The 11,843-nt window shown below is 36.8% G+C and overlaps 1 protein-coding gene across 1 annotated transcript; it reads right to left on the reverse strand.

Annotated features, from left to right (window-relative positions):
• Window positions 1-2,858: 2,858 nt before the first annotated feature.
• Window positions 2,859-11,552, reverse strand: LOC306885719 (uncharacterized protein). The gene is made up of 8 exons (XM_079442449.1): window positions 11,525-11,552; window positions 5,023-5,231; window positions 4,885-4,939; window positions 4,661-4,788; window positions 4,353-4,579; window positions 3,879-4,038; window positions 3,556-3,666; window positions 2,859-3,399 (listed from the first exon to the last, which is right to left on the reverse strand). Exons 2-8 carry the CDS (start codon window positions 5,222-5,224, stop codon window positions 3,335-3,337), a joined length of 948 nt encoding a protein of 315 aa, XP_079298575.1. The 5' UTR covers window positions 5,225-5,231; window positions 11,525-11,552; the 3' UTR covers window positions 2,859-3,334.
• Window positions 11,553-11,843: the final 291 nt, after the last annotated feature.

Consider the following 11,843-nt stretch of genomic DNA (forward strand, 5'->3'; position numbering starts at 1 on the left):
TATTTTTATATTGTAGACATCCATCAATTAGTGATGAAAAACATTGCCGCGCTAGTGGAAACAACACGAGACCGTGCTGCGACTGAGAGCCGCTCGATGGTGTTTAGTGTCCCGCAGCAGCAGCAGGTGCACAAGTGACTTCAGCGCAGCAGAATAGTTCTGCGTTCAAATGCACGCAATAGACTAAAGCTTGCTGAAAAACCCCAGCAAACATAACCATGAATGTGTCTGCGGGAAATAGTAAGGGGATATTTGAATGATTTACTAATAAACTAATGTTTTCTGAGTCTGTGTCCTAAGGATGAAGTTGCTGATCCTGACTCGCCGTCTCCTCATTAGAAGCGCCTTTAGAGAGAAATGCATCTTTATTGATTAACATTAGAATAAAAGTTTTTGTTTTAAAAAATTTTTATTCCGTCAAGTGATTTAAAGCTGTCTATACATATATTTATCATGTCTGTGAGGCATGTATTCGCTCAGCTTCAGTTCATTTTTGTGAAGCGCTCCTGTTAAAGACGGCAGAAAGCGCATCATGTTTGTTTTCTTTGTTTTATAAAAGAACTACCTTTTGTTGGTATTGTGAGTGCACATAAATAAAAGTAGACCCTTTACAGTTGCGAATGATGTATTACTCTTATCTTTATCAGAAAGAAATTGTCGTAGGCTATTTTAAGTTGTTTCCACTGAAAACAAGTGTTTGTGCTGGTGTCTCCATGTCCTGCAGAGCCGCTGCGCACATTATGATTATAGCGCAGGTTTAACGTTTAAACATTGTTATATACTTGAACTGTTTTAGTATATCAATAGATTTTAATTTAGGCAAGTCGTGATGATTTGAGAAGGCTAAATTGATTAAACATAGGCTATGATCAGCTAACTGTCTGCCGCTGGCCGCTTGGTCGTTACTTTAAAAAAAACATAAACTTCCCTGCTAACACAAGACGTAACCGTTACGTAACGTATTGGTAACTTTTGGTAATTTCATGACTTACCAATAGGCAACGTAACCACGACGTCGTATGCACGTAATTTCATTACCATCCCATTACCAACTCACAACGTCGTCAGTAAGTCCTCCTAACGTAACAAGATAACCAAGAACGTCCCAGATAGGTAGCCTACTCTAATCCTAATATATTGGTAACTTAATGATATATGTATATGTGCATCTCAATAAATTAGAATGTCGTGAAAAACAGATTCATTGCATGTAAAGTAAAACATTTCAAAAGTTTTCATGTTTTAATTTTGATGATTAGAGCTTACAGCTCATGAAAGTCAAAATCAGTATCTCAAAATATTAGAATATATACATTTGGGTTTCAATTAATGACCATCCATACAGTATAAATTCTGGGTATCTCTTGTTCTTTGAAACCACAATAATGGGGAAGACTGCTGACTTGGCAATGATCCAGAAGACAAACACTGACGCCCTCCACAAAGAGGGTAAGTCACAGAGGGTCATTACTGAAAGGGGTGGCTGTTTACAGAGTGCTGTATCAAAGCATATTAAATGCAAAGTTGACTGGAAGGAAGAATTTGGGTAGGAAAAGGTGCACAAGCAACAGGGATGACTGCAAGCTTGAGAATACTGTCAAGCAAAGCTGATTCAAACACTTGTGATAGCTTCACAAGGAGTGGACTGAAGCTGGAGCCAGTGCATCAACACCACGCTCAGACGTCTTCAGGAAAAGGGCTACCAAGCCACTTCTGAACCAGAGACAACGTCAGAAGCGTCTTACCTGGGCTGTGGAGAAAAAGAACTGGACTGTTGCTCAGTGGTCCAAAGTCCTCTTTTCAGATTAAAGTAAATTTTGCATTTAATTTGGAAATCAAGGTCCCAGAGTCTGGAGGAAGAGTGGAGAGGCACAGAATCCATGTTGCTTGAAGTCCAGTGTGAAGTTTCCACAGTCAGTGATGATTTGGGCTGCCATGTCATCTGCTGGTGTTGGTCCACTGTGTTTTTTGAAGTCCACAGTCAATGCAGCCATCTACCAGGAAATGTTAGAGCACTTCATGCTTCCTTCTGCTGACAAGCTTTATGGAGATGCTGATTTCATTTTCCAGCAGGACTTGGCACCTGCCCACACTGCCAAAGGTACCAAAAGCTGGTTCAATGACCATGGTGTTACTGTGCTTGATTGACCAGCAAACTCGCCTGACCTGAACCCCATAGAGAATCTTCCATACCATCTCAGCAGTGCCACAAACTGATCACCTCCATGCCACGCCGAATTGAGGCAGTAATTAAAGCCCCTACCAAGTATTGAGTACATATACAGTAAATTAACATACTTTCCAGAAGGCCAACAATTAACTAAAAATGTTTTTTTTATTGGTCTTATGAAGTATTCTAATTTGTTGAGATAGAGAATTGGTGGGTTTTTGTTAAATGTTAGCCTAAATCATCACAATTAAAAGAACCAAAGACTTAAACTACTTAAGTCTGTGTGCATTGAATTTATTTAATACACAAGTTTCACAATTTGAGTTGAATTACTGAAATAAATTAACTTTTCCACGACATTCTAATTTATTGAGCTGCACCTGAATATATCTACACTTACACCACATAGCCTATTCTCAGATTAATTTAACAGAAAACGAAATATTGGAACATGTAAAACAGATTAATTGTATTGAAATTGTTGTTTTGAGAGGTGATGGTAACTTGCTCAGCTAAATTAACTCTAACCTGCTGATTTTAAGAAAAGTCAATTCCCTGTGCAGTTGTACATGAGTTGAAGATTCCCCTACTGCAATGACATCCAATAGTAATAATTTGGTCATCTTTTGTCATCTCATTTTTGTCGCTATAATTTCACTATTGTAAGAGAAAAAAGCAAAAGCAAGATAAATGTTATGTATATGGTTTATTTTAAATATGATTTATTTTGAATGAAATCATTACATCTTATTTATGTAACATTGAAAAGAAAGAAATAGCCTATGGATTAATCAACACAACTATTTGATATTGAGGAAAGGAACCTCATTGGATCAGGCAAATAAAGGCACTACTATAACGCCACCACTGAAAACCTGTCCTTGCATGCAGTGATAGCACAGTCCAACCCATCAGTATTTAATTATTTCCTCCAGTCAGTTAAAGGTTGATGGATCTTATCTTATCTTACAAAAGAAATTCTAGCCTAACCATATGCATTTACACGGATTCAAATTTAACAGTATTATAAGCATTTTATCTCAAGAGCCAATATATGAAGTACACAGTGGCAAGCTAAATTAGTACACATATTGTTTTCACAAAATTAATGCCTAATGCGTAGGCAGTTAAGCTTACATGACCTCTGAATAAATGTTCCAAAACTCAGTCATCAATAAAAGACATTCCAATCTCTGACTGGAAGACACTGTCCAGCAGTGTGGTCACACCTGAAGGGGGAAGGAAGTATTTATACAAAATAAACAATGATTATTAAACAAATGATTGCAGGATTCTTAACATAGAAGAATGCATTGACCAAACCATCATTGGAGAAGATCAGCCAATAGAAAGTGAGAAAACATTACATAACATTTATCACTCACCTCCATAATCTCTTGGTTTCTTCCGACTGATTCGATCAGTTGCGTACCACAAATAATTTTTTATTTCAGTATCACAGTCTTGCCTCGTTATACTTTGTTTTGATGCAGCATCTGAAAGTGGAAACCCAATGAAGAATTCACTGTAAATTTGTTGGATGGCAGTATTTCATACTTAAAGCTGCTCTTGTACAATCTAATCTAAAGAAGGTTTATGAAAGTAAACATCACAGAGTCCACTAAGTGATTGAATACATCCAAAACATGAGTAAATACAACATTTCTATATGTTTATGTGGGAAGTGTTCATTCCGCGGTGTGTTTACCTCTGATCACATCTGTTAAAATAAGCTTAGCAAAGGGCTTTTTATCATCTCTCCCCTGCCAGTTAAACTGCATAGCCAGATCGTCTGTTAGGAGTTGCTGCATAATATTCTTAATCACATCCTTTTGCCCAAAACCTTTAATCCTTGACAGATATTTTTCCTGTAAAAACAAATAATATTGTATAACTGTCAAGTGTTGTTTATCGTTATTACTTTTTTTTTGGAATACTTTGAAATACAAAAATATTTTGTATATAGACCACAAAACTGTGTATGTACAGTAGCGTAATAATGAATTTTCATTAATACTATAACATTTTTTATTGTCCATTTATTTTATTCATTTAGTAAGTAGCCATGGAATAAGCAGGATAATCAGTCATTGCAGAATAAACCCCTCACATGTGCTATAGGTGAGAGTTTATTTTGCTGACTGTACATTATACCTTTCTTTCATATACTGTGTTGACTCACATATGTTTGGCGTGTTGTTGCATCGTTAAGCTCTCTTTCAGTCCAGACCACATCTTCAAAGGTTCTAAGAGGCAGATTTAGGTTTGTTTCACTATCTTTAGAAGGAATACTGGTACTGCTGGGGACCTCAGGAACTGTATTGTCTTGGAGTAGTTTCTTTAACATAGCAGAGTTTTCCTGAACTGTGATCTTGATGTATCTCATCATTTTGAGGAGCTCGTTATTGTCTGTGTAAAATTAGTTGTGCTGTAATTACAATGAAGGAAAAGAAACTTCTCAAACTGATTATGACAAAAGAAGTGACTCACCATCAGCTGACATTCTGGATGTAGATGCAGTTGGTGCAGGAGGACGTTGATGTTTTAACATTTCTTGAGTGCTTTCAAGTCTTTGTCTTTTTAGTATTGGAGAGAATCCAGTGGCTAGTAGAAATGACCTTTATATAAAAATAATCAATACTTTAACAAAACAGCACAAATGAGTTCTGACCTTTTGATTGGTAAAATTGTTTCAATAAATAGCTGTTCCTTACCGTTCTTTCTGTTCTTTAACTACTTGTTGTCCCTCTTTTGCCTTATCGAAAGTGACTGTAATAAGATAAATATTTTTGTATTATTTGAAAACTTAATTGACAGTACAAAATCTCAAATTTAAACAGTTATTACCATACCATATTCTCTGTGAAATCTAATATTTAATTTCTCCCATGGTTTCTTTCCTGTTTCAGCTGTAATTCTGTTCTGAACAGCTTCCATGCACTTCTCTGTTGATTTGAATGGGGGCCAGTAACATTGTTTCTTGTCTGGGCTCAACCAATGTGATGGTGCCACCATTACCTCATCTGAGTCCAGCAGAGTAACAACTGCATACATGGTCAGTCTACGTTGAGGGGGAAAAGAAAACAACAAAACAGCATGTTTAGTTCTGATTGAAAAAAGTGCTTATTTTTAAAAGTAAATTAAGATGTTGACCACTCAAATTATCAAGTCATAGGATGGACGAAAGTCACAGAAAAGGATGAAATTCTGGCAAAATACACCAGGTTTGAAAAAACACCATTAGCACCTCCAGCAACCCCCATCTCCCCCCTCCTAAACTCGATATCAGTGAAGATGATGTGCTCCAGGTCTTCAGAAAGAACAAGAGAAGGAAGGCACCAGGCACAGACAGAATGACACCAGCCTCTCTGAAATCCTGTTCTATCCAGCTGGCCCCCATCTTCACACAGATCTTCAACAGATCACTGGAGCTGTGTCAAGTCCCTTCCTGCTTCAAACACTCCATCATCCCCGTCCCAAAGAAACCCAAGATAACAGGACTTAATGACTACAGACCTGTGGCTCTAACATCTGTGGTCATGAAGTCATTCGAAAAACTGGTTTTGGCTTATCTGAAGGACATCACTAGACCCTTACTGGACCCCCTGCAGTTTGCCTACAGAGCAAACAGGTCTGTGGATGATGCAGTCAGCATGGGACGGCACTTCATGCTGCAGCATCTGGACAGACCAGGGACTTATGTGAGGATCCTGTTTGTGGACTTCAGCTCAACTTTTAACACGATCATCCCATCACTCCTCCAGCCCAAATTAACTCAGCTCTCTGTGCCCACATCTGTCTGTCAGTGGATCACCAGCTTCCTGACAGACAGGCAGCAACTAGTGAGGCTGGGAAAATGCACATCCAACACCCGTATGATCAGCACTGGAGCTCCTCAGGGCTGTGTACTCTCCCCACTGTTCTTCTCTCTCTACACCAACGACTGCTCATCTAAAGACCCCTCTGTCAAGCTCCTGAAGTTTGCAGATGACACAACACTGATCGTCTTCATTCAGGACGGTGACGAGTCTGCTTACAGACAGGAGGTTAAAGAGTTGGCTGTCTGGTGCAGTCTTAACAGCATGGAGTTCAACATGCTCAAAACGGTGGAGATGTTCGTGGACTTCAGGAGAACCCCCCCCCCCCCCCCCCCCCCCCTGCACCATGAACAGCACTGTGACTGCAGTGGAGTCATTCAGATTCCTGGGCAGCACCATCTCTCAGGACCTGAAGTGAGACATTCACATAGACTCTATTGTCAAAAAGGCCCTAGAGAGGTTGTGCTTCGTTCACCAGCTGAGGAAGTTCAGCCTGCCACAGGAGCTGCTGAAACAGTTATACTCCACCATCATTGAATCCATCCTCTGCACTCCAATAACTGTCTGGTTCAGCTCAGCTACCAAATCTGACCTCAGAAGACTACAGAGGGTACTCCGGACTGCTGAGCGAATCATTAGTACAACCCTCCCCACTCTCCAAGAACTGTACTTATCCAGAGTGAGAAAAGGGGCTGGCAAAATCACTCTGGACCCTCACAATCCAGCACACTCCCTCTTTGAACTGCTGCCGTCTGGTTGACGCTACAGAGCTCTGAGCGCCAGAACGGCCAGGCACAAGAACAGTTTCTTCAGACAATCCATCTCATGAACGTTTGAACACTTAACAATAAACATGACACATACAACACTGTCATACATTTATTTATTTAACACGCATACTTATTACATTTCAAATTTGCGCCTAACATACCTGTACATACCAAATTTTCCATTTTGTATATTGTGTTTGTGCTATTTTGCACATTGTCTATTTTGTATATTATTATTGTTATTATCCGTGTCTTGTCTTGTCACTGTCATTCTGTCGCACTGTGGAGCTTCTGTCACCAAAACAAATTCCTCGTATGTGCAAACATACCTGGCAAAAAAGGTAATTCTGATTCTGATTCTGATTCTAAACACTGACCAGAGTGTCCAGTTTACATTTCAGGACAACATAAGTGCCACAAGTATCTTTTTCATCACTTATGTGTTCATTTGGGGAAGTCGTGGCCTAATAGTTAGAGAGTCGGACTCGTAATCCAAAGGGTTCGAGTCTCGGGCCGGCAGGAATTGTAGGTGTGGGGAGTGAATGTATAGCGCTCTCTCCGCCCTCAATACCACGACTGAGGTGCCCTGGAGCAACCCCCAACTGCCCAATGTATGTCACGTCATAATCTAGTATTTTCCTCACTAGTATGCCTGTTCCTGGAGGAGGTTTACTTCGTGTAGAAAATATTCCACTCATCTTTATAGTTTTCTATATGTTCGTCTTCTGTTCCAATGTGTGTCTCCTGTAAGAAAGCAATGTCTGCATTTTGTAGTTCTTGAAATTTTTGGTCTCTGTTTTGTTTGTTAACATTCCAGGTGATGAAGTTTATGTTCTGTGTAGCCATTGACAGATCTGCTGTTAAAGACCAAAGATCCTCAAATTAGTCAATTCTGTCAAAACAAAGAGTGATGGAGGGTAGGAACTTTTTGTTTTGCATTCGTTCAATTGCAATTCAATTACTGAGACTTTCATGGTATCCTGACAGTATAAATGCATTTTACAGTTGACAGACATTTTTCTCCAAAAAGTGATAAATTGCATTACAAGTTTACATTTAGTTTACATTTTATCAGTTTGTGCCTTCATTTGGTTGCTAGTGTTGTGTGTTTCCAATAGCGAAAGAAAAAATTCAAGATAGTTTTGAACTGATTCCTATCCAAACTAGGAAAAAAATAAAATAAATAAATAACATTGAGACATTGATTACAGAAGATATCAAATCTGCCATCAGTTGTTGTATTATAAAACAGTCATGCAGCAGTATTAGGCTAACTAGTTTTCTGTAATTTAATGCAAAGTAATATAACACTGGTTTTGAGTTTTGTTCATTGTTTTCATGTCTTTTGTTTTGTTCAGTCATGGTTCCTGTCCTGTCATATGTTTCCCTTGCCCTCATGTGATCCTGCTATTGGTTGTCTTGTTTGTGTGTCTTGTTCTCATTGGTTCCTTTGTTGTATGTGTCAGGCTTTCATTGGTTGGTTTACAGTATGTCAAGTGACCCCTATTGTTTGATATAAGTAGCTCTCATGTTGCCTTTGTTCCTTGGTCTAGCTTGGTTCTTGTAACCGCTGTAGGTGAGTTTGTTTCAATCCACTGTTACAACATTACATAAAAAATGACAATAGGAAAAACTTTATGATGTTGTTAAATTTTGGAAACCCATCATCACAGTGAAAAGTGTCCATGTTCTCTGACATTTTTCACTGTTCCACAAATAATAATAATAATAGGCTATAATATAATACATCAGTTGTGGTTGTTAATGGTATAGTCATTTTTACTAAAGGCTTTTGTTGTACATGAGTGTCTAAAATTTCTTGCTTCATGTAAATTATAACTTGAGTATTGGGGATAGTGCTGAGGGATAACAAGCCAAAAAGGTAATGTCAAATACTTGTTGGATAAGACAGGAATAGTAATTTCAGGCACACTTTATTTTAAAGTCCAATTCTCGCTATTAACAACAACAATAAAACAACTTTAGCCTCAAACTCCTAATTAGCTACTTATTAATAGTTAGTAAGGTAGTTGTTAAGTTTAGGTATTGGGTAGGATTAGAGATGTACAATATGGTCATGCAGAATAGGTGCTTTATAAGTACTAACTTATAAGTACCTATGGAAAGTTTTGAACTATTAAGCTAAAATGAGATGAAAATACATTTTGAGAAACTAAGTATTAGAATTTTTAACTTTAAGCACAGTAATTTGAAAGAAAAGTTACCTTTTTCTCTCAGGATACTGTGGAACAGGACACTGCAGTTCAGCTGTCAAGTGCCAGAGTAAGATTTATGACTTTAAATTTGGTTTCTCTTTGTGCGTGGACTTCTTGATTTGTTAAGCAAATGAAAAGAGAGCGTCACCTTTGTTGAGTTTATTTGACTTTAAGTAGAACCAGGGCCACTGCTGGCCAAGGAGTGCCCTAAGCAGAATTGTATTGTTGTGCCCCCTCCCTAAAATATTGCTGAAGTAAAACACCAAACAAAAAAAAAACACCTACTATAAGGGATCAAAAAAGAACTTTAATAAAATATAAAAGCAAATAAATAAATTGTAATTAAATTGTATTATTTATAAATTATAACTGTAGCCAGACCTATGGCTATGATTTTATTAATATAGTTGTCTGATTGATTTTATTGTCTCAAGGATTCAGAAAATCACACAAAATAAAATTAAGCAGTTTTACTATGACAAAACCATGGTTAATTTTAGTAAGGGTTGTGATGACCGCATGTTTTTGTTGAAGAAATTAAAGATGCTATAACATTTCTATTGCAAAAGGTGGCCAAAAATGAAAGATTAAGTGGATATTTGAATTAAATGTTTGGTCGTCCTGTAAGTGTAACAACAGCAATTGTCAGGCTTTTGAAGCCCTTTGCAGCCATTTGTAATAATCTAATGTACATAAATTGTTTATTTTATATTACATTAAGTATTTTAACAGTGTTATTCAATGAAACCATGTGATTATTATTAATTAACCAATCATCTGCCTCATTTTTATATTATGCATTTTAAGTCATGGAGACTAGAATATTAAGGCAGATGGTGTAATTATTACCGACACATTATTAACGTTAACTTTAACAGCTAAAACATTTCACAGGATTATGAACGTAAGTTACCTGAAAGTGATGCATGGGCTTCACCTTGGGCTTTTTTCATTTCTTTTCTCTGCGCCGGACTGCTGATGTCTTTTCCCTGATATAGCCTAGTTGTCCATCAATTACGATCTTTTGTAGTCAGCCACAAACATGAGGTGAGGTCACGGGCGCAGATGCGGGAATGGGGCTTCACGTGTGCTTATACTGCCTACTGCGTTCACCATAAAATGCATTTTTTATCATTTTCTATATGTAATATATATCTGTTCATGCTTAGTATTTTATTTAGGTATATGTTAATATAAATATAGAACGAAAGTTTTTTTTGTTGTTTTTCCCCTGGGAGTTGGTGCCCTACCCAAACTGCGTACTCTGCGTATAGGGAGCGACGGTACTGTATAGTAGGCCTACTATATAATTGTAAGATCAGTAGCTTACATAGATGTCTGCAGTATGTATTCATTTGCTTTTTTAATTCTATAATATCGAATACAAGCTTAATTACAGCTTTTTAGACTTTTTAATATTTCCTTTCTAGCCTCACTAACGGTGGCAATTTTTATCAGCATCACTGTTTTTTATTAAATACTGAGCTTTAATTGTTTGAAAAAAACAATAACAACACAAACATAAAAAAAAAACACACATTAAGCAGAACTCTGTTGCATGTTTGCAAAATGCAGTAACTCTACAAATGTAGTAACTCACCCAAAACCTTTAATTAATGCTTAATAACCTAGTTTTTGTGCCAGAAGATTAAAACCAAAATTAAAGTGTTTTTGTTGTTGTGTGAGCCACACTCGTCAAAATGTTTAGATGTTTCTTCACCTTGAAAACTTTTGATACATACAGATTTCTTGTTTTGTCTACTTTTTTGTTGACATTGCTTAACAAGAATGTCAGTTCCATCTGTTTTAAATACAGATTTCAACATAGCCAAAAACTGAAAAGTAAATACTGTACTCAAATAAATAAATAAACATTTTGATTTATACTCCATATATGCTTTCAAACTTGATTGACAAGATTGTGATTCCTATTTCATTATAACGGCTGACCTTTTGAAAATTTAACAGACATTGCAAACATTCCATGTAAGATATTAATGGAATATACATGCATATCTGATGGATTTCGATAACTGGATCATTTTGTAAGTGATGGCTCACACGATGAAAGAATGTTTAGAAGTTTTGACAATTTCACTGAGAATCTACATTATTTTCATTGAGAATGTATTAGTTTTGATCAATAATCATCATGTGCATTACATTTTTTTGCACACACATGCCAAAATATAAGCCATTTGCTTAAAAAAAACATATATAATCTGATATGAACAAGAAAGTTCAGATAGGGTTGAATGCAACACTGTCAGATTATCTCATGTCTCATCCACCGGTGAGAAAACATTACAGTACAAAGCTCATTATATTACAATAATAACACCTTCCATTCTCACTCGGTCTGCAATAACGTAATGGAATGGAGAAAAAAACAACAACTGAATATTAACCAAGAATAATATTGTCAATTTAAGAAAACTCTGAAGTGTTATACATACAGTTTAATAGAAACTTGTCAGTCAAGGACATGAATAAAGAGGACCATAAACCATTACACACAATTAGCCAAAACAGTTCATCTTAATTACTTACTTGTGCACTGAATCACACACTTCCACACTCTCACATGTGAATGCTGCTGACAATATTTTATGAACTGCATGGGGGGAGGAGTCACAGCAGTCCTTCACAATTTCAATCGTGTAGATGCTTGATTTGTCTCCATATGTAAGATACCTGATACAAAGTAGCAGATACTGTAGCTCCATTTACTCAACATGGACACAGCAAATCACTGCAATTCTGTACAACAGAACTATTACATTACTATTTACATTTACTCTGAAATCACAAAAAAACTGTTTTCATTTTATTATAATAAATAAACAAAATAATATAATGTATATGGTAA

Source organism: Barbus barbus, assembly GCF_936440315.1.
Source record: "Barbus barbus genome assembly, chromosome: 19".
Taxonomy (NCBI): Eukaryota; Metazoa; Chordata; class Actinopteri; order Cypriniformes; family Cyprinidae; genus Barbus; species Barbus barbus.